This window comes from Rana temporaria, chromosome 5 (genome assembly GCF_905171775.1).
Source record: "Rana temporaria chromosome 5, aRanTem1.1, whole genome shotgun sequence".
Classification (NCBI taxonomy): Eukaryota; Metazoa; Chordata; class Amphibia; order Anura; family Ranidae; genus Rana; species Rana temporaria.
Genome location: NC_053493.1, coordinates 286,866,286 through 286,889,987, shown reverse-complemented (window position 1 = coordinate 286,889,987; position 23,702 = coordinate 286,866,286). Strand labels below are relative to the sequence as shown.

Genomic DNA, 23,702 nt, shown 5'->3' with positions numbered 1-23,702 from the left:
TTTTGTAAAAGCAGGAGACACATTTTTGGTTAAATACTAATATCTGATCATATATACTAACTTTTAAACTAGACTTAAATGCAGTTGAAGATGATGAAATAACAGTGGTCAAAATACTTACACAAATCAGCAACTTTTCCTCAGACTTTGAGAAATTGCTTCCCACCATGTTGCTGTAATATTGGGAAACTGGCAAGGCTCCAGGAAATGGTCGCGTGTTGTTCGCGCAATTGCGCATGCGCGATCGAAAAATCGCAATCGCAATATGTATTTTGGTTAAAATATCATACATATTCGATTTCAGAGTGCTGCTACAGCAGTTTTCGAAATATCTGCAATAAATTTCGCATTCGCATGTTGCGATATTTCGATAAAATATCAGGAATATTCTGAGCCAATCAGAGCGCTCCTCCAGCATATCTCGAAATTGCGCAATAAATATCGCATTCGCATGTTGCGATATTTCGATAAAATATCAGGAATATTCTGAGCCAATCAGAGCGCTCCTCCAGCATATCTCGAAATTGCGCAATAAATATCGCAATCGCATGTTGCGATATTTCGATAAAATATCACGAATATTCTGAGCCAATCAGAGCGCTCCTCCAGCATATCTCGAAATTGCGCAATAAATATCGCATTCGCATGTTGCGATATTTCGATAAAATATCACGAATATTCTGAGCCAATCAGAGCGCTCCTCCAGCATATCTCGAAATTGCGCAATAAATATCGCATTCGCATGTTGCGATATTTCGATAAAATATCACGAATATTCTAAGCCAATCAGAGCGCTCCTACCGCAGTTATTAAAAAATCGCAATTATTTTCGCATTCGCAATAGCGAAAAATCGCATTCAATTAATTTCGATAAAATATCACGAATATTCGAATTTAGCGAATATATCTCGAATATTCGAATATATATTCGAGATATATCGCGAAATCGAATATGGCATATTCTGCTCAACACTATCCAGCACGTCTAATCTCTGGCTTGGGTCCAACCTATTTTGATACATGTCTTGAACTAGTCAACCCCAGGTTCAAATGCAACTGTTCAGCTAAATTCCTTCTTCAACTGAATGAGCCACTCTATTGGAAGTGAAGTGGGATGTGGGTTGGAAACATGCAGAAGGGTATTATTCACTGTCTTCAATCTATGAAAGCTGGAGACAATTCATCCCTCAGGGGGGATACCAGTGTGGAGGTCCAAGAATGTGCAGCCTTGAATGATGTCACTCTATGTAATGACAGTTGGTATTTGCACTCCTGCTCTGGCTCCATGTATGCATTGCTTCACGTTCAGCTTTTTGTGTATAATATTTTGAGTAACGTACCCTGCTTAAAGGACCCAGTTTGAATGTGCAGTGCATACTGTCAGTCTTATTTTGTCACTGAAATGCTTGGGAATGTGGAGAAATTTGATTTCGTATCTACCAAGTCAATATTATTATTATTTCTTCAGTGTCAATGATGCTACTAATGTTCATCATTAGAATTAACGTGTAATGAGACATGGTTAGCAACTATCTCTCACATGAATAAGATAATCATATTGGATTAATTGACAAATGTGCAAAAATAATAATACTAAATGAAGTGCAAAACACAATATATTAATGTTAATATATTGTATTTTTGCACTTAAAGCGGGGGTTCACCCGTACATAACACTTTTTTCCCTTAGCTTCATGCTCGTTTTGTCTAGGGGAATCGGCTAGTTGTTTTAAAATATGAGCTGTACTTACCGTTTACGAGATGCATCTTCTCCGCCGCTTCCGGGTATGGGCGTTCCTATTTTGATTGACAGTCTTCCGAGAGGCTTCCGACGGTCGCATCCATCGCGTCACGATTTTCCGAAAGAAGCCGAACGTCGGTGCGAAGGCGCAGTATAGAGCCGCACCGACGTTCGGCTTCTTTCGGCTACGAGTGACGCGATGGATGCGACCGTCGGAAGCCTCTCGGAAGACTGTCAATCAAGAAGGAACGCCCGCTCCCGAAGACCCATACCCGGAAGCGACGGAGAAGATGCATCTCGAAAACGGTAAGTACGGCTCATATTTTAAAACAACTAGCCGATTCCCCTAGACAAAACGAGCATCCATCTAAGGGGAAAAATTGTTTTATGGGTGAACTCCCGCTTTAAGTTAGTATTATTAATTTTTGCACATTTGTCAATGTATCCAATATGATTATCTTATTCATGTGAGAATTTTTGTATGATTATTTTTCACTTTTTTGGTTGTTTTGCGCATCTTTCTTGTATATATATATATACCCCCTCAGGAGCCGCTGGTTAGATTGGGACGGCATGTTATGTTACCTCTGTGATGTGTCTAGGGATAATGATGATGATGAGAGCAGTGACGGAATGTCCAAACAGCAGGGTGTCGTTTTCTGTGCTTTTATTAATTGCCCAACACGGAAACAGTTAACTTGAGGTAGATAGATATAGGTGGGTGAAAGGAGAGTTTTCAGATTCAGGCCTGTGGATAACGGAAGCAGTCCTGCCTCCAATGGGACTTTAACTCACGTCGCCACTCCAGCCGGAGTGGGTATAGTGTACCTGGACAGGCCTCCCACACCGACCTGGCAGCCAGGGTATCACTCGAAACCTCGAGAAGGAACAAGTCTCTGCCACAGACTTGGCTCTAGTAGAAATAGGAGTGGAACCTCTGCCACAGGCCCGTGCTCTGGAACATAGATGATAGAGCGAATCCTTCTCAATAAATGCCAATTTGCCTGAATCTCCCTCAGGTAGTCTCTCAAATGGTCACCGACTGACAGGTTGCCATCAAACAAACTGTCAGTGTCCGGTCACCTCGATCCCCGATGGATTGTCTAGGCTCTATTGGATCGCCTGCCCCCGGGCTCACCTCAGACTGACTCGCCATCAAACAGCACAACTCGCTTGGGATCTTCTTCAAAATATTGGGGACCCAGTTGATCACTGGGGCCCCTCCACAGCTTCAGTTGCCCCGGGCCAAGAACTAAGGACTCCGTGTAGCACGTGTGCCCCGACCTGGTAGGCCATATCGCCGGGGCCCGTGATGTGCGCACACCCTAAAGGTGGGTGCCTCACCCGGAACCAGGAACAGAACTCCCAAAAAAAAGGCGTCCGCTCCAGACCCTCCCCAAGCATGCCCCGCGAGGGAGAAACTCCTCTGCTGGCAAGAGGCGCCTCAGACTGAACTCCACTGCTGCCACCTGTCGCCCAGAGATGGAAAAGTATCTCTGGAACACAGAATGAACCCGCAGCACAGCCCAGCTAGAGTAGAGGCCCAATTTGCACAGATTAGTTGGATGAGAGTAAACTAACTCTCTCATCCCCCTCTAAATTTGACATAGCACCTGGACTGAAAGTACACAGGCGCTACATATAATGTGTGGGGCAAAACAACACCAATGATGGGGCACAATTCTTCCCACTGGCACCAAAGATGGGGCATTGTTTTTTCCCACTGACATCAGGAACTTTTTCTACTCCCCGTGGCTATAGTCCGTCTCCCCTAAACTGGTCCTTTGTTTAGAATGTTTGGAGACCCCTGTTCTATAGTGTGTACGTGTCTCAATTAAGAGCACTAGGTGTAATTTCTGTCTTTTACTTTGTTCCGCTGCTATCAGCATAAATCATTTCTGACAAGTTTTTCTGACACCAAGAGAAAAATGGTGACAGGGGAGAGAGCTCCAGCAGATTAAAAGCCTCAGCTCTGTTCCTGTGTGAAAGAGGGGGGATCCCTTCCCTCCCCTCCAATCATCTCTCAGAGCTCCCCCTACTGAGCTCTACAGATTGTAACATCAGCTCTCCGCCCCCTTTTTTTTAACTCTCAGACAAGCTTTATAATTCAGCATTTTGAACTGATGAAGAGACAGCTGCAGATAGACAGGTACAACTTATGTAGAATGATTTGTTTAATCTCTGTGTATCACCCGAGGATAGTCACTTCACTTGGTATATGTGAGGGTTTATAACCATTTTAATTACAGGGGACAATGGTGAGGTCCCTAAGCTGGGTATGCCATCTGCCGTAGGTGTCTGGGTCACATGACTGGCCAAACTTAATTACAAAGGTTTTGTCAGGTTAAGAGAGTTAGATGTTTTTCCTTGTATTTCAGCTATAAGTATTTAGATATTTTCTGGAAAATGTAGTTACTATTTCCTTATATTGCACACTTAGACTAATTATCATGTGATCTATATATTTTCTAGCTATCTCTCGGAATGATTAATATTTACCCAGCTTAATCACCTTTCAAAATTCACCATTTTTTTTATTTTTTTATAAGGGACTGGAGAAAGTCAGGTGCCAGTCTACACAGTTCATTAAAGTAATCTTTATGAGCCAATAATCAGCATTCACAAGTCAATAAAGTAGAATGACGCAGCGCGCCTGCTCTGCATATCCAATCATTCTTTGTGTGAGGTCTGATTTCTGGACGGGGAAAGAGAGAGCAAAAGTCATGCACATGTGTTTGTCTATAGGCCTCGGTGTAATAATAGGGGCTATAGTCACATTTATTCCAATAAATACATTAGTCAGAAAAATGTTTATAGATCCTTTAAAAATCTACTGGGTTTTTGCCTACGGCAGATCTTCATCTGAATAACATTCTAACAACGTTATAGCGCAATAACACTTCTCCGATAACTATAGATGTATCCTATTTACAACAATTACTATTCAAGGGTCTCAAGAAAAATAGCTGCATATCATTAATGGTTGTTTTCATTGCTTCTCTGGTAAACTGACATTTCAAAAGGACTCTCATTGAGCCCAGGTTCACACTGGGCTGCGGGAATGAAGCCGATTTTACTCCCGCTGGCAGTCCCGATTTCGGCCGCGATTACAGGTTTCTGCACAGATGTCAATGTAAATTGCGGCCCGAAATCGCAAAAAGTAGTACAGAAACTACTTTTTGAAATCGGCGCCGCTCCGCAGATATGGCGTCGCAACGATTAGGACGGTGCCATTGCCGGAAAATGCTGCCAATTTGACATCAGATCGCATGTCAAAACGCAGCAGTGTGAACCAGGGCTTAGGCCCGGTTCACACTGGATGCGGTGCAAATTCAAAGCCAATTTGCTGCAAATCCACACAGCATTTAAATCGCAAACCTGTTCATATGAAGTGATTGTGGAGTGTATGTTAAGTTAACGTCACCCCACAATCAGTTTGCAAAACGCAGTGCGATTTGCAGAATGGGATTGCATGGTCTGATCACATGGGTGTTCACACCCATGCGATCCGATTCTGGTGTGGACCAAAAAAAGGATCCTGCACGAGTTTGGTCTGAATGCAATGAGAATTCAGCCATACAGTTTATACGGCTGAATTTGCATCGCATGTGATCTGCACAGCAATGCAGTGCGAATCACATGCAGTGTCTGGCATCGCACTAGTGTGAACTGATACTAAGGACTTCTTATCTTAAGAGTCAATTACCCCAATAACATTTCTAAACTCTAATTGACTGGCCAGACACTGATCAAAATTGGGCCAGTTCAGCAGGGAGCGGTTGAATTTCAATCAGCATTCGGCCTTTTCTGCTTGGTCCGAAGTCGATCACTTGACTGGTGTCTGTTAAAGCAACATGTTGGAATTTTTCTTGATCAGCGCTGCAGCCAATCATCTGAAGCTGCTGATCGGTGTATTCTGACAGCAGAGGGTGCTGTTGTCAGAATACAATGTACTGGCGGGGAAGGATTCTTTCACCCACCTAAGTACTCCCCCTTAAACTGCAATGGCAGGTGGTTGTATATATGATGTGGCCACAATGCTCACCATCACGATGCAGAAAAAAGCATTTATTTAACCACTTGCTTACTGGGCACTTAAACCCCCTATCCTGCCCAGCTCAACTTTCAGCGCTGATGCACTTTGAATGACAATTGCGCGGTCATACAACACTGTGCCCAAATTTTACCATTTTTTTCCCCATAACTAAAGCTTTCTTTTGGTGGTATTTAATCACCTCTGCGGTTTTTATTTTTTGTTAAAGATGTAAAATACCGAATAAAAAAAAAAGTTATATATTTTTTTAAATTTTTGCAAACGGTTAATTTTTTTCCTTCATTGATGTACGCTGAGGCTGCACTGATGGGCACCGATAAGGCAGCACTGATGGGCACCGATGGGCTGCACTGATGGGCATTGATGAGGCGGGACTAGTGGGCACTGAAGGGCATTGATGGGTGGCACTGAGAGGTGGCAGTGATGGCCACTGATGGGTGGCAGTAATGGGCACTGATAAGTTACTCTGATAGGCAGCACTGCTAGGTGGCACTGATTGGCACCACTGGTGGGCATTGATAGGTGGCACTTGCAGGTGGGCACATATGAGGCAGAATTGGCTCTTCCTCTTTGGGACCGATGTCCCTTACAAATAAGCCGGTGATCGCCTTTTCTTTCTCCTCACGCTTTCAGTGCAAGGAGAAAAAAAAACAATTACCGGCTTTTGTTTACATCTCGTGATCAGCTGTCATTGGCTGAAGCTGATCACGTGGTAAAGGGCCAGGAACCGTCACATGCCCACAAGCAACATGGAACCGGCCATCATCAGTTTTTATAAGTTAATTTTAGATATGAAAATGGACATCAGGGGAATTATTACACAAAAAAACGTGAGTGTTATTAGGCAAGTGCCAGAATGCCTGAAAAAAAAAAAATAAAAAAAAATGAATGGTTGGTGGACCTCCGCTTTAATGGAATTTTGTATTATTTACAAATGGTGAATTTGTTTCTTTAGAGCCGGTTCATACAGGGGCAACACGACTTCCAGCACGACTTCGGGAGGCAACTTGGACACGACTTGAGTATGAATCAGGCAACTTACAAGGCAACTTCAGGTCTCCTCCAGGACAGGAGGCTTTCCAGTGGCCAATCACACAATCAGCTATGTGGGAGGGGGAGGGGTTTGCCTGAGAAATGTAGGTTATCTTCCTGTATTGTTGCTTTAGTTAAGACAGTGATCCAACTTCTGAGGCGACTTCCATTGAAATCAATGGGTACAAGTTGCCTACAAGTCTGATTGAAGTAGTACAGGAACTTTTTCTGAAGTCGGAGCGACTTCAGTAGTGTGTATTAAGACGGCTCCAATCACTTCCATTGATTTTCTCAACCACGCAACTTGGGAAGACTGGGGGCAACTTCAAGTTGGATCCCAGGTCGCCCCTGTGTGAACCGTCTCGTACCGCTGCACTGTTTTTTGTTTTGTTTTTATCATTTATTGTGTATCCAATATGTACTTCTTGTATGTACTTAATATCATCTTTTACCACAAGCACAGTTTTGCCAGTGTTAAGCAATTGTTTGTAGGTAAAAGGTCTTCATCAGTTCAATGCTCTTCATGGAAAATGATTTAGCTGTAGAAAAATATCAGTTTAGAATTTGGCTGGTTGTGCTGTACAGAAGTTGCAGTTTTATTGTAGACTAAAATTCCCCAACCTATTATGGACATTATCAAAGTGGTTGAGGGATTAAAAAAAAAAAAAAGACTTTTCTTTCCCCAGAAAGCAGAGCCTGTGTAGTAATAATTAAATACTGTATGATTGTTGTTTACTGTATATAAAATTACAATAGATATATAGATATGTTTTTATATTGATAAGTATTTTTGTATTACAGAATTAACCACTTAAGGACCGGACCAATATGCTGCTACATGACCCAAGGGTTTTTTACAATTCGGCACTGCGTCGCTTTAACAGACAATTGCGCGGTCGTGCGACGTGGCTCCCAAACAAAATTGGCGTCCTTTTTTCCCCACAAATAGAGCTTTCTTTTGGTGGTATTTGATCACCTCTGCGGTTTTTATTTTTTGCGCTGTTAAACAAAAGAATAGAGCAACAATTTTGAAAAAAATTCAATATTTTTTACTTTTTGCTATAATAAATATCCCCCAAAAACATATATAAAAAAAAGTTTTTTCCTCAGTTTAGGCCGATACGTATTCTTCTACCTATTTTTGGTAAAAAAAAAAATCGCAATAAGCGTTTATCGATTGGTTTGCGCAAAATTTATAGCGTTTACAAAATAGGGGATAGTTTTATTGCATTTTTATAATTTTTTTTTTTTTACTACTAATGGTGGCGATCAGCGATTTTTTTCGTGACTGTGACATTATGGCGGACACTTCGGACAATTTTGACACATTTTTGGGACCATTGTCATTTTCACAGCAAAAAATGCATTTAAATTGCATTGTTTATTGTGAAAATGACAGTTGCAGTTTGGGAGTTAACCACAGGGGGCGCTGTAGGAGTTAGTGTTCACCTAGTGTGTGTTTACAACTGTAGGGGGGTGTGGCTGTAGGACTGACGTCATCGATCGAGTCTCCCTATAAAAGGGATCACTCGATCGATGCAGCGCCATAGTGAAGCACGGGGAAGCCGTGTTTACATACGGCTCTCCCCGTTCTTCAGCTCCGGGGAGCGATCGCGAGGGGGCGGCTAGAAACGAATAGCCGTGCTGTCGTCCCGGATCGCTCCCCGCGGGAATCCGACCGCCGCGTGTAGCAGGGGGGGGGGGGGGTCCCGATCGGACCCCTGACCCACGTCTAGGCAGGGACGTACAGGTACGCCAATGTGCCTGTACGTGCCATTCTGCCGACGTACATATACATGTGGCGGTCGGGAAGTGGTTAAAAACATTTTAACAAGTCGGTAACCCATGTAAACAGGGATCTCCTACCTAATTAAAAAAATCTAATATATAGTGCAATGTAAATGTGGACAGAAGATGTCCATCCATGATTTGTACTAGATTGTGTTCATGCAGACATTGAGTTCAAAGATAGGAATAAACAGAAACAATAAACAGTTTTTAAAACCTTGAGATCTCCCTCACATAGGACCCTCCCCTACCATTCTGTGACATTTGGTGTCCTCTTCCATGGCATGATCCACTTATAGCTCACCAAATACGCAAAGGGTATTTTAGCTTTATTTATCACAATTATGCAAACACAATGATAGAATATGAATGTAATTTTGATTTAATAATGTAAATAATGGGTGCCTATATGGCTCTTATTGATCCCTATTGGATCTGTTAATGAGTTGATCTAGTGGATTTGTACCCATGTGTTCCTTATGTTGATAGATGGGGTTTAAAGTGACCAATGGGAAGGCATGTTTCAAATACCAAATGTCAGCATTGCTATGCCTTGAACAGGAAATCGTAAGTTACCACATTCAGGGACTTCAGGTCACGTTACATTTGTTGTAAGGTTTCTTATACAGTAAAACCTTGGATTGCAAGCATAATGCGCTCCGGAAACATGCTTGTAATCCAAAGCACACATATACTAAAGCAAAATTTCCTCATTAGAAATAATGGAAACTCAGATGATTCATTCCACAACTATTTATTCATAATTTCTTCAGTTTATAGTCCATATAAAAGGATTGTAGCAATGCGATAGGTTGCGTAACAATAAAATATCCATCCACAAATGGAAGCCTCCACAAGGGAATTAGAAGCAAAATCCAGCAGGAGCTACAGAGTATAAAATAGAAGAGAGGCACCTCTAAGTGTAGCAATTTGGTTACATTTAATGAACGTACAACATTTAGAAACTCACATGGTTGATAATTAAAAGAGGCACATCCAAGTATGCAGGCATTCGGGGTGAAGCTGTCCACATTGACCGTCCTCCTCACTGCTGTCAGTGTGCAATCTTGACCGGGAAGACTACCCTGCAGTAGAGCGTTCTGAAAGAGAGTCTTAAAGCGCTTGTGGAGCGCAGCATGGAAGGGATGACTTTGATGGCGGTGCGGAGGACGGTCCATGTGGACAAATTTATCCCGGATGCCTGCATACTTAGATGTGCCTCTTTTAATCATCAACCATGTGAGTTTCTAAATGTTGTACCTTCATTAAATGTAACCCTATTGCTACACTTAGAGGCGCCTCTCTTATTTATACTCAGTTGTGAAGTGACACTACTTGTATATCAAGTCAAAATTAATTTTTAAAAAAATGTGCTTGTCATGCAAACTCTCAAACCAAGTTACACTCAATCCAAGGTTTTACTGTATTCTGTTTGCAAATATAAACATGGCAATATTATAATGGATTCAGGTTTTGGCATGAATCCCAAACTAAACTTCTAAAAAGAGGAAAAATTGTCTTAGCATCCCTTTGTTGAAAAAAACAACAACTTGTATAACATCTTTAAGTACCATAATCAAATTTTGAATATGAGCCAACATAAATTACAGTGCATTAATACAATGTATTATAAGAGACAATAGAAAGGAGGATTTAAAGCTGGAAACACAATGCCTCAAGTGATCACAAGGGCAACAAAGTCCTTCACTTACAGAAAGAATGCCTAGTTTGCTGTTTGGCTGGCAGCATCAATGCTCTAGTGTACAACGCTGGTGAATCCACACAGATCTTTTTATTTATTGATCAAGGAAATAAAAATACTCCCTTTGCTAGACCAAGTACAGCAGCCTTGGACAGAGTACAAATTAATTTAGAAGCAGCATCCGAAATGCTCAGACTAACCATGCATAAACAGAATTGAGAATGATTGATGGCCTGAGAACGTCATCTGTGCTCATTCACCACACTTCGGGAACCCAGGTGCCTGTTTTTACAACTTTTTAGCTGACATTATGAGGAAGTGTGTAAATAGACGGTTGCTTTTAACGGAAGAAAAAGATGCTGGACGGTCACCAAGATTCTCCAAACTACTGGAGAATCTCTATCTGCAATAATGAACTTTTTAAACATTAGGGGTTGTTCACACAAATTGTGTTGGGAACGCTTGCCCAACACAAGAAGGTGGCAATTTGCCTCATGTCCCGTGGCTTCAGTTTCCACCAACGTGCTATTGCATGATGTGCTATAAAGCAATGTAACATGCACAGGGGAAGAAAACGAAACACGCATTGCAATCAGAGCATGTTTCAAAATGCACACATTTATTTGCATGCAGTTAATGTGTGCTGGTGTGCATTGAGCCATACAACATGCCCTTGGCTTTTGAGGGTTTATCCTAAACAGACAGAATTTTGCAAGCAATACTTGTTTATAGATGACCTGCGATTTTATACAGAACAATTATATACTGTACTTAAAGTTTTTTTTTTCCTTTAACCACTTGCCCACCGGGCCTATTCTGGCACTTTTCTCCTTCATGTAAAAATCACAATTTTTTTGCTAGAAAATTAAACAGAACCCCCAAACATTATATATATTTTTTTTAGCAGACATCCTAGGGAATAAAATGGCAGTCATTGCAATACTTTTTGTCACACCGTATTTGCACAGCGGTCTTACAAGCGCACTTTTTTTGGGAAAACATCACTTTTTTTAATTAAAAAAATAAGACCACAATAATTTTTGCCCAATTTTTTTATATATTGTGAAAGATAATGTTACGCCGAGTAAAATGATACTCAACATGACACGCTTAAAAATTGCGCCCGCTCGTGGCATGGCGTCAAACTTTTACCCTTAAAAATCTCGATAGGCGACGTTTAAAAAATTCTACAGGTTGCATTTTTTCAGTGACAGAGGAGGTCTAGGGCTAGAATTATTGCTCTCGGTCTAACGATCGCGGCGATACCTCACTTGTGTGGTTTGAACACCGTTTTCATATGCGGGCGCTACTCGCGTTTGCGCTCGCTTCTGTGCGCGAGCTCGTCGGGAAGGGGCGTTTTTTTAAAAAAAAAAATTCGTTTTCTTATTTATTTTTAAAAAAATTTACACTGAAATAAAAAAAAAAAAATGATCACTTTTATTCCTTTTACAAGGAATGTAAACATCCCTTGTAATAGAAAAAAGCATGACAGGTCCTCTTAAATATGAGATCTGGGGTCAAAAAGACCTCAGATCTCATATTTAGGCTTAAATACAAAAAAAGAAGAAAAAAATTAAACTGTAATTTTTTCAAATGACAAAAAAAATAAATGTTTCTTTAAGACGCTGGGCGGGACTGACGTTTTGATGTCACTTCCGCCCAGCAGAGCTATGGGGACGGGTGGGGGCGATTTTTCCCTCAGTCGCATCCCCACACAGGTGCCGAACGGACCCGATCGCCTCCGCCGCTACCGACGGCTCCGGTAAGCGGCGGAGGGCGCGGGAGAGCGGCGGGAGGCCCTCTCCCGCCATCAATAACGGCGATCTCGTGGCGAATCCGCCGCGGAGACCGCCGTTATCGTTTACAGGACCGTTGGCACTAAAGATGGATACCTCGGTTGTGGCAGCAGCTGCTGCCGTTACCGAGATATCCATCTTTAAAACACAGGACGTACTTTGACTATGGGCCGGTGGGCAAGTGGTTAAAAATAACAAACATGTTATACTTACCTCCTCTGTGCAGTCGTTTTGCACAGAGCAGCCCAGATCCTCATCTTCTCAGGTCCCACGCCACCTCTCTTGGCCCCTTCCTCTTGTTGAGTGCCCCCACTACAAGCAGCTTGCTATGGTGGTACCCGAGCTGAGCTACTGCTCTGTATATGTATTCAGGCACTCACCTGTGGTTTGGCCCCGCCCCTCTCTCTCCTGATTGGCTAACTGACTTTGATTAACAGCAGTGGGAGCCAATGGCCCAGCTGCGGTGTCTCAGCTAATCGGGAGGGAAAGTCCCAGATGGCCGAGGCACTCGTGGACATTGCTTGATCGAGATGGGTAACAGGTAAGTATTAGGCCTTGTACTCACGGCAGGACATGTCCGATGAAAACGGTCTGCAGACCGTTTCCATCGGACATGTCTGGCCGGGGACTGCCCGGGGACTTCTGTTCGATGGCTATACACACCATCGAACAGAAGCCCGCGCGTAAACATTACGCGGGGCGTGTCCGCGGTGTCGCCGCGTCGATGACGCGGTGTCGCCGCGACAATGACGCGGCGACGTGGGCGGGCCGCCTTAAAAATGCTTCCACGCATGCGTCGAAGTCATTCGACGCATGCGAGGGATGCGGGCGGCAGGACATGTACGGTAGGTCTGTACAGACGACCGTACATGTCCGGGCGGACAGGTTTCCAGCGGACTGTTTTAAAACAAGTCCGGGAAACAGTTGTCCGCTGGAAACCTGTCCGATCCGTCCCAAAATGGTCCGCTCGGGCCAACACACGGCCAAACATGTCTGCTGAAACTGGTCTGCGGACCAGTTTCAGCAGACATGTTTGGTCGTGAGTACGGGGCCTCATAGGGGCAGCTGCACACTGAAGCTTTTTTTTTTTATCTTGATGCATATAATGCATTAAGATAAAAAAAAACTGCTTTTACAATCACTTTAACATATTTTCAGTCCTGTGTAGATACATTTAAAAAAAAATTACATAGCAATTTCACATTTTTTTGGGTAGAGTATCACATGAACGTGCAATTATAAGTTAAAATAACGCAGTGCGGTATCGGAAAAATGGACTGGAAGGGGGGGGTAAAACCTTCCGGGGCTGAAGTGGTTAAAAATGGTACATTTTTTCAGTTTACACATTTGATATGTTTTCTAATGTGAATAAAATATGGGTTTTTGCAAATCATTGTATTCTTTTATGTAAATTTTGCACAGCGTCCCGATTTTTTTGGAGTAGAGGTTGTATTGCACCATTAAAATAACATGCAAAGCACGCCAAACAGACCGGTATATCAATGCAAAACCGCTGTAACTCGCATAGAAAAACGCTGCTGCATGATATTGGTGAGCAGCCTCTTTCTATGCGAGTTACAGCGGTTTTGCATTGATATACTGGTCTGTTTGGCGTGCTTTGCATGTTATTTTAATGGTGCAATACAACCCCTACTCCAAAAAAAATCGGGACGCTGTGCAAAATTTACATAAAAACAGAATACAATGATTTGCAAAAACCCATATTTTATTCACATTAGATAACATATCAAATGTGTAAACTGAAAAAATCTACCATTTTAACCACTTCAGCCCCGGAAGGTTTTACCCCCCCCTTCCAGTCCATTTTTTGCGATACGACACTGCGTTATTTTAACTTATAATTGCACGTTCATGTTCATGCGACACCCCTACTAAAGTTTCCTCCCCAAATGGGAAAATGGGGCAAAGACTTTAATGCCGATTTCATGCTGCTGCATAATATTGGTCAGCAGCAGCTTTCTATGCGAGTTACAGAGGTTTTTCATTGATATATTGGTCTGTTTGACGTGCTATACATGTGATTTTAATGGTATACAATGAATATTACATGATTACAATCTTTGCTGGCTCCAATGTGAGCTTTATTTTCTGCAGCTTGGATCGGTGCTGGGAACCAGAGACGAGAGCACTGTGGGTGTATGCATAGGCTACTCTGGATGACACTTACCTATGACAACATGCTAAGCTTGCTACCCATTCTGTAGCACATTTCATAAGGTGGTGGCTGGTGCTTCTTTACACTGGGAAGAGTCTGGGAACAATCTGAGTATGGCCGTATGGTGTGACTAAATCCCCATTTCTTAATTATTAAGAGCAGGTGTTTTTAAGTAGCCTTGGAAGATTTGAAAAGCAATCTTTTTTTGTGAGCACTATTTATATGGTCGTTGGTGGAGGATTTATAATACATGTTTTCTGGACTATGCAGGACTTTTCTTTTTTGCACTTTACTACATGTATACTTTATTATATCATACTGTACTTTAGGATTAATGTATTTATAATTGTGATGATTATTGCACTTTACATGAAAAGGTGGTTAATTGTTGCACTCTGATTGTGTGGCGCTGCAGGTGATTATTTTTGAAAGTGACCCTGTGGTGACAGGTCACTTTAATCATTAACGCAATTTAAAACAACAGCATGTTTAACTATTTATTTGGGTTCTTTAACAGATAGTAATGTGAAAAATGCAGTAACCAATAAGAAACCATTACTGTATCGTGAACATTGCTCAGTTACAGAACTCTGCACATCTTAATTTTATTTTATTGTACATTATTCGTGATGATATCAAAGACAGCAGACTTATTAATTTGAAAGGTGGTGTTTGATGTCAGCCATGTAAAAATCTAAATAACGATTTTTATCAAAAATCAAAAGTACCAAATGAAGGATTCAATCTTCAAATTATTTTTTTTATCAAGAGGAATAATCAGACCTGGTAGAAAACCCCACTAAATTCTAACAAATCAATACTTTCCTTGCGGCGTTAATATACATTTTTTCAGGTTGAAGGATTGACTTCATAGAATCGTACCTATGATTTTTATCTCGTATGGCCAGTAACTGGCAGTCACACTTAAAGCAATGATGGGATACCTGCCCAATGTAATGGTATATGAAGGAGATCTTAGATGTTTGTCAACCATGTTTTAGATCAGGATAATCAAACATTTATGTTAACATTACATTTAACAGCTAATGTGTACTAAAACATGCTGACATTACATAAAAACCAATGGACAACAAAAACAGTGTTCGAATATATTTGATGAGTGCAGACAAAACAATATATTGATGAGTTGACATCAATAATATAACATTTCCAAGCCTGTTTTTTTTTTAAAAAAGAAGTTATTTTTGCAGAGAGTTGTGGTAATATTTAGTAAAGCTGTGAATGTATCATGTGACTATTTTAGATTACTCTTCTCTCTTCTTTCTAAATGATAAGCTGTCTTTGGTTTCCTGTATTCTCTCAGAAAGTCTATCTTTTGTTTCTTCCATTTTTTCAGAGATCATATCCCTGGTTACTTCCATCTTCTCTGTGATTCGTTCTTTTGTCTCCTCCATTCTGTCTTGTATATAGTCTTTAACCAACGGTGGGGTAGTCAAGTAGCCATATTTTCGGAGATATTTCACACTAATGGAAGTCCCTCCCAATGTTACAGTATAACGTATAGGTGTTGCAATCTAAACAAAAAAAAAGAGAAATTGATTTTTTTTCTGTAAATTCCATATCTTAAAGTACAGTACACAGGCAAAGTTTCATAGAACTTGGGTTATAGGCCCCTACCTTCAGATGATTACACATTGGCAAGCTTTCAAGGACACTTTCATTATAACTAGGGTTGTCCCGATACCACTTTTTTAGGACCGAGTACGAGTACCGATACTTTTTTTCAAGTAGTCGCCGATACCGAATACCGATACTTTTTTAAAAATGTGTCCCCAAATGCAGCGATGTCCCCCCACAGATGCAGCCATGTATCCCCCCATGCAGCCATTGTCACCCCCCATGCAGCCAGCGTCTCCCCCCATCCAGCAATGTATTCCCCCAGCCATTGTCACCCCCCATGCAGCCAGCGTCACCCCCCATGCAGCCAGCGTCACCCCCCATGCAGCCAGCGTCACCCCCCATGCAGCCAGCGTCACCCCCCATGCAGCCAGCGTCACCCCCCATGCAGCCAGCGTCACCCCCCATGCAGCCAGCGTCACCCCCCATGCAGCCAGCGTCACCCCCCATGCAGCCAGCGTCACCCCCCATGCAGCCAGCGTCACCCCCCATGCAGCCAGCGTCACCCCCCATGCAGCCAGCGTCACCCCCCATGCAGCCAGCGTCACCCCCCATGCAGCCAGCGTCACCCCCCATCCAGCCAGCGTCACCCCCCATCCAGCCAGCGTCACCCCCCATCCAGCCAGCGTCACCCCCCATCCAGCCAGCGTCACCCCCCATGCAGCCAGCGTCACCCCCCATGCAGCCAGCGTCACCCCCCATGCAGCCAGCGTCACCCCCCATGCAGCCAGCGTCACCCCCCATGCAGCCAGCGTCACCCCCCATCCAGCGTCTCCCCCCATCCAGCCATGTCACGCTTACCTGCATCCCCGCTGCCGCCGACTCTGTAATACGGGCGGGAACATTACAACTTTGAATCTCTGTTATGATTGGCGCCGCGCTGCGTATAGACACTCCCCCTCGCTCGGGATTGGACAGTTCACCCGAGCGAGGGGGAGTGTCTATGCGTGGTGCGAATCATTACAGCTATTCAAAGCTGTAATGTTCCCGCCCGTATTACAGTCGGCGGCAGCGGGGATGCGGCGAATGGCGGCGGATTACGGCGTTTCGTGGCGGCGGGCGGCGTTCGGCGGCGTTTGGCGGCAAGTATTCTATTTATGTATCGGGGCGGGGTATCGGCGTCTGAGTACCGCCGAAAAAACTCGGAATCGGTCCCGATACCGATACTAGTATCGGTATCGGGACAACCCTAATTATAACCATACCCCTTGTCGTGAATCTTCAGGTTTGGAACAAGTAATGCAGCGCAACCAAGGTCATGGATGTGCATAGAAGCGTCGGAGGGGATTTGTTCTTTAGAGCTTAAGCTCTAGTGATCACATTGTTTATCCATCTCACAATGGTGGACTTGGAAGCAGGGCCTCCCTTCTGAGGTCCTGAGGACAAGACAAATAGGAAAGCGGCCTGTCTGATAACTGTAGTTTTGAGATGGACTCTAATGGCTCAAACTTCATCCAGGGAATGAAGAGATTTCCTTTGGATGCTTTGGAGCAGGACATAAGGACAGTAGAATTTATTGGGGTTGATTTACTAAAGGCAAAGACACTTTGCACTACAAGTGTAGTCACTGTAGATCTGAAGGGGAGATCTGCTGATTTCTATCATCTAATCATGTACAAAGAAAAAAAAACTGTTTATTTCCCTTGCATGCCCCCCTTCCAATCTACAGCAACTGTACTGTCAAGTGCAAAATGGATTTGCCTTTAGTAAATAAACCCCATTGCCTTTTTTTTTTTTTTACAGGAGACACATCTGACAGAGGTGATAGATGTCCTCTCTTACAAAGTAGCCTCTTTGGTTACCAAGGGAATATTCCTGATGGGTTCTAAAGGGGGTTTCTGCAGGGCAGAGAGAACTGAAATAAGATCCCAAGGAAGCACATGGTGCTGCATTGGGGGCTCAATGGGAGGTACACCATGGAGAAAAGTTTTTATAAGGGACAGCAAATGCAGAGGTCCCAGAAAAAGAATGGACAAGGCCACAACCTGTCCTATTAGAGAGAGTCCTTAAGGCCAAGTTCTTGTCAAGACCTGATTGAAGCAGGCCAAAATGTGGATGACAGTGACTAACAGTCACAGCTCTCTACTCAAAGAGCACTGAGAACTGAGCGATTAGAAGTCTTTGATCACTCAGTTCTTGGTCTTAGAGCCAGCGGGGGACCAATGCTGCATCCACCTAGGCAAGTGTGAGTTCGAAAAAAACAAGACAAAAAACTCCCCAAAAAAAACTTAAAACATACTTCATCTATGGCAATAACCAAATGATCCTTGGTCCTGCTACAGAGCTAGTTTTTTGTTGAGCCTAGGAGGCAAGGGTGCTACAGTAACCGTCCCCTATTTATGGGATATCAGCATGAAATTACCAGGGTGAAAGGCCCATTTCCCTGGATCTAGGCAGTAGCAGCTGAGGTAGTCCACTTTCCAGTTATCCACCCCAGGTACACGGACCACAGAAAATCTCTGGACAGCGAGTTTCCATTCAGGAGATTTCATTTTCTTCCTGCAAGGCTGCAAGACTCCTGGTACCCCTTTGGAGGTTTATACAAGCCACAGCCGTGGCAATGTCTCACTACTTCCTAATTGGGTGTCCTAGCAAAAGGAGGGTCCGGTGTTGCGCTAAGCTCAAAGATGTCGAAAGGGATCTTGGCTTCCACAGGTGACCATGTTCCCTGGACCACCCACAGGTGCCATTGAGGGACTAGCAAATGTTTCCAGCCTAAAACTAGCATCTGTTATTACTTTCCAGTGATAGAGAGAAATTATCTGGTTTTCTAATTCAAGGCTGCAATATTCCTGGTGCTCCCTTGTTGGCTGATGCAAGTCTGACTGCACTCTTTTCAGTTGCCCACACAGAAGGTGGAGGTCCAGTTTTGCAGAACTATTTAAATTGCTCTGAGCTTCAAGAAGCTGAAGGGGAAATTGGCTTCCAGAAGTGACTATGTTCCTTGGACAATCCTCCCCAGCCTCAAAGACACATCAGTCTTTGCTTTCCAGTAATGGGAAGGAAGGATTTCCCTATTGTAAAAGCTCGGCTGGGCAGATAGCTGGAGGGGAGATGAGTCCTTCAGAAAAAGGTCATCAAGATAACCCATGACCAAGATGCCCCGAGTTCTGAGAAGGCAAGAGGTGTTAGGACCTTTGTGGATACTCTGGGATCAAAGGATAGACCAAAATGTAGTGCAAAAAAAATGGAAGTAATTGTCTGCCACTGTTAAGCGCAGAAAGGGCTGAGGAAGTGTGGAAGTTAAAGCCTGGGCAGAGCATTAACGTGTTACTAAACCCACAATATTAAAATCAGCAGGCTTTTTTATTCATTAAAGTGTATTTTTTCCCCAAAAATCGTGTTTGCAAAACTGCTGAGCAAATACCGTGTGAGATATAAAATTGCAACAATCGCCATTTTATTCCCTAGAGTCTCTGCTAAAATAATATTTTTATAATGTTGGGGGGGGGGTAAGTAATTTTCTAGCAAAAGATACCGATTTCAATTTATGATGTAAACAAAGCATGCCAGAAGAGCCTGGTCAGCAAGTGGTTAAAGTGTTACTAAACACACAACAGTAAAATCAGTCTGTACATGCAGTAAAGCGTGCTTGTTATACTCACTGTGGAGCCTAAGGGGTTATTTCTCCTCATTGTATAAAAAGGCTGGGGGTCATGCAGCCTCATAGGACAGTCAAAGGAGAATAAAAACTCCTCCTACAAGCTTTAACCAGACACTTATAGAAGTCACAAGACTGCGATATACTGCTGATAAGAAACAAGATTACGCAGTTTATATTTAGAAAAAAATTATTGCATTTCCATGTTCTGTGTACTGTGGAAGACCAGCTACAGTGAATGAATTGGTTTAGTAACACTTTAAGGGACATGTTCTAGTGCATTAACACAAAAAGCAAAGCAAACGGTAACTGCAGTAATTGCTCTGTTAAAGCATGATCTTGGTAAACAGGGTCATGTGGATTGTTCACTGCTCTAGTCCAACTAGCTGCACTTTGACATACTGAAATTGCTGTGGGAGCTGGCTCCAGGGCTGGGTCTTCCAAAGTAATGAGAGCTTTTAGGATCATCTCAAACTTTATTTATGCAGCATCATTGAAGGAAGGTACATCTTCAATAAGTACAGTGAAATATTTTAGACTGAGATGGCAAGGTCAACTACAGGAAAAGACCATTGTTAAAAGGGTAACTCCCCTTTCGTGGGCAAAAAAATAAAATAAAAAATATAGCACATACAAGTGCAACACAAGACTTGTAATTGAATGTTATTAAAAATGTCCTTTCTGTTCCCCAACTTAGTGAAGTACTATCAAGCAGCCCAATTATGTGCAATAGTCTCATGGTTCCCCCAGTGGTCCTATAATAAGTGGACAGAGATAGAAAAAATGTGGTTAGCATTCATACACCCAAATAGCCTTCTCTGGAGTGCGGACGTGGAGGTGGACCCTGGACGATTATTAGGGTTGATATCTCAGCTCCGTCGTTGGAACTCCAAGAATGCGGATCTGCAGATCCGTCACTATGCCAAAACGATAGCCCTGCACCTGCAATTCTCCCCACCCTTGCCATTTGAACGCATCATACTAGAAGGCCGCTCACGTAGAGGGTTGATTTCAGACATATACCAGATTCTGAACACGTACTCTATACCAGAGCGAGGCAAACATGCATACATGCTCCGCTGGGAGAGAAAGTTAGGGGAAGAACTCCCAATGGAGGCCTGGCAGGCAGTTTGGAGTCAGGCTGCCAAAAGTTCCCTATGCACCCTCTACAAAGAAAACGCGTACAAAATTCTCTTCTTTTGGTACCAGACTCTGGACGTACTCCATAGAATATACCCTTCCACCACTGACCGATGCTGGTGCTGCCAACGAGACAGAGGTACTCTTCCACATTTACTGGTCATTTTCCCTTATAGCCCTGTTTTGGGGTTCAACACAACAATTACTGATCTGCCTCTTTGAGGTGCAAATACCTCCGACACCAAAATTATTCTTGTTCAGCCTCTCGCAACCAAAAATAGCTAAACCATATAAGAAATTGCTAAGACACATTCTCACTTTCCAATCAAGGTGCCTAATTGCCCTTAATTGGGAAAAAAATTGACCCCCATCCCAAGATGCCCTATACTCCAGTGTTAAGGATGTGGAACTTATGGAGAAAATGACGGCCAGAATACGGGACAGACTGGACGATCACAACAGGGTCTGGGAACGGTGGCATCTCCGGGAGGACTCGTGGTGGGCCGATATGAGTCATTGCGGTAACCTACTACCCTCTCCTATGTATGCAACGTTATATGTGCTATCAGTTCCAAGATACTGTTTATTATGTTTTTTCTTATTAGCAATGTTATTAACGAAGTTGGAATATATACTACACTATTTCCAAAGAAGGTTTGCTCCCTCTCACCACTGTTCGTATATGCTGTACATTGTCCAGTTTTTGCATTTGCTTTAACTGACTTCATCGGTATCTCTGTACTTTTAATTTTTTTGGAGACATTTAATAAAAAATTGTTATTTGGAAAAAAAAAATAAAATGGCCTTTCCTTTTCAATCTGCAGAACTGTAAATTTTCTGAAAAATTCAGTGCAATATGGCTACATGGAAGGTGTTCTGTACACAGATAGTGTACAAAACACCCCCCCAGGTATGTATTTTCCTGCTTATGTGATTGGCTTACTGATTTTACCAATAGTCTGTACTAATATACAAATTTGATTTTGAGCATCTCCTGCAACAAAAATTGCATTTTTAGTGAGATACTCCCAAAGTGAAATCATGTCTAAAAGGGATGCAGACCCTGCAATGTTCCTCATTAGAGCCCTGCAGGTGCAGCAGCTGATTGAGAATGACAAAACCACTCACATATAAATTCACTTAGACACAAAGCTATTTCTCCAGAACAGAAAGGTAGGACTCTGCAACAAAGTTAGTTTAACCACTTGCCAACCAGCCACAGTACACTTACTGTGGCAGGTCGACTCTATTGCGCAAAACAACGTATCTGTACGTCGTTTTGTGTAATAGATACTGTCGGCGCAGACTTTATGTCCTCCGGCCATCCGTGATCCCCCCACAGAGAGGCAGAATGGGGATCTGCCTATATAAACTTGGATTCTTGCAGTGTACATAGCTCACCCAGACGGGAATTTTTTTTTTTCAACAAATATGGAGTTACTCTGCAAGTGAACCCTTTTTTCATTGGACAGAGTTTAGCAAAAATTCTGGGAGGAATGAAATTCCTTTCTGGAGTGATTTAGTCATCATAAGACTGCACATTCTATCTGTTTATAAACAGGGAATGTCTTTAAGGGTCTTGCAGGTGTCTTTGCACCCAAAGGGATATGACGAGATAAAGGAAATAAGGCTTCAAAAAAGCAAAGGCTTTTATGGATGGTAGCAGTGAGCTTTTCCACATTAGCAAGCAAGTTGCATGAAACTTCCTTTTAAATAATGCGGCAATCTGGGGGGGGAAAAAAATCCATATTTCTCTTTTAAGCTGATTAAGAGTAATTTCCTTGTGAAGGAGAACAGGTCCATCACCTTAGGAGAGCACAAGAGAGTGCACACTAGCACACAACGGAGGATTGAGTTAGAATAGGGTTATAGAGAAGGTACCCAGGGGGCGTGCCCTTGAGATCTTGCCAGTATCCAATCTCCTAAAGGCACAAGCCTATAACTCATGGTTTAATGAATACTTTGTTTCCTTTACTGTATGATTAAGGTACAATACTGTATTGTGTTTCATTCAAGAATACAACTATGATGTACATTTACTGACAGAAAAAAAGACATGCAATAATAGAAATATCTAATAAATAGGCAATGTGAATATTTACCCACAATGCTATATTTTTTTAAATCTGTATACACAATTTGAGAAAGCAGTGATTCACTTCCTCACCATAACAGCACATGCCTATCTGAAATGCTGTGTCATCTGGACAACACAAACATGTCCCAGGTCAGTGTCTAACCCTAAATACCCCCATTCTCTCCTCTCTTCCAATTTTGGAAGTTTAATATCCAGTGATAATCAATCTATGAAAACAAATGCAGTTCTTCTTTACATGCCAGAATAGAACCCAGGTACTTATACATATGCATCAGAGAACCACAACAAATAAAAGATGTAAAACAGCTGCAAATTCTCTCCCGACAAAACACACTCTTGATAAATGTAAAGTCCCGTCATTAAAGAGGAAGCTGCAAACAAGACCCAAAAGTGCTGCAAGTAGGCTTTTATAGAAGTAGTCTGTGGCAATTGTGGCAAAATGATTCCTATTACATGTTTAAGAGAAAGACCATCTCTAAAAATTTGTGGAGGAGGTAGAAAGATACCGAGTGACTTCCTGCAGGCACTTGTCAAATCTAGAACGGTCTTTCAACTGCCAAATCAAAGGATAAGGTGGGATGGGGACAGAAGATTTTTCTCATATTAAGTGATCGGGTATATGCACAATAACTTTATAAACATAGGCCCAGATTCTCAAAGGAGATACGACGGCGTATCTCCAGATACGCCGTCGTATCTCTGAGTCTGAGCGGTCGTATCTATGCGCCCGATTCGTAGAATCAGTTACGCATAGATTTCTATTAGATCCGACCGGTGCAAGTCTCTTACGCCGTTGGATCTTAACTGCATATTTACGCTGGCCGCTAGGGGCGTGGACGCTGATTTACGCCTAGAAATATGTAAATCAGCTAGATACGCGAATTCACGAACGTACGCCCGGCCGACGCAGTACAGATACGCCGTTTACGTTAGACT

The 23,702-nt window shown here is 42.6% G+C and overlaps 1 protein-coding gene across 1 annotated transcript in view; it reads right to left on the bottom strand.

Annotated features, from left to right (window-relative positions):
• Window positions 1–14,772: 14,772 nt before the first annotated feature.
• Window positions 14,773–23,702, bottom strand: part of FAM210A (family with sequence similarity 210 member A) — a 70,687-nt gene continuing 61,757 nt past the window's right edge. The window contains exon 5 of the mRNA XM_040353919.1: window positions 14,773–15,824. Within this exon, the coding sequence (XP_040209853.1) occupies window positions 15,555–15,824 (270 nt within the window). The 3' untranslated portion in view covers window positions 14,773–15,554. The remainder of the gene's footprint in view (window positions 15,825–23,702) is intronic.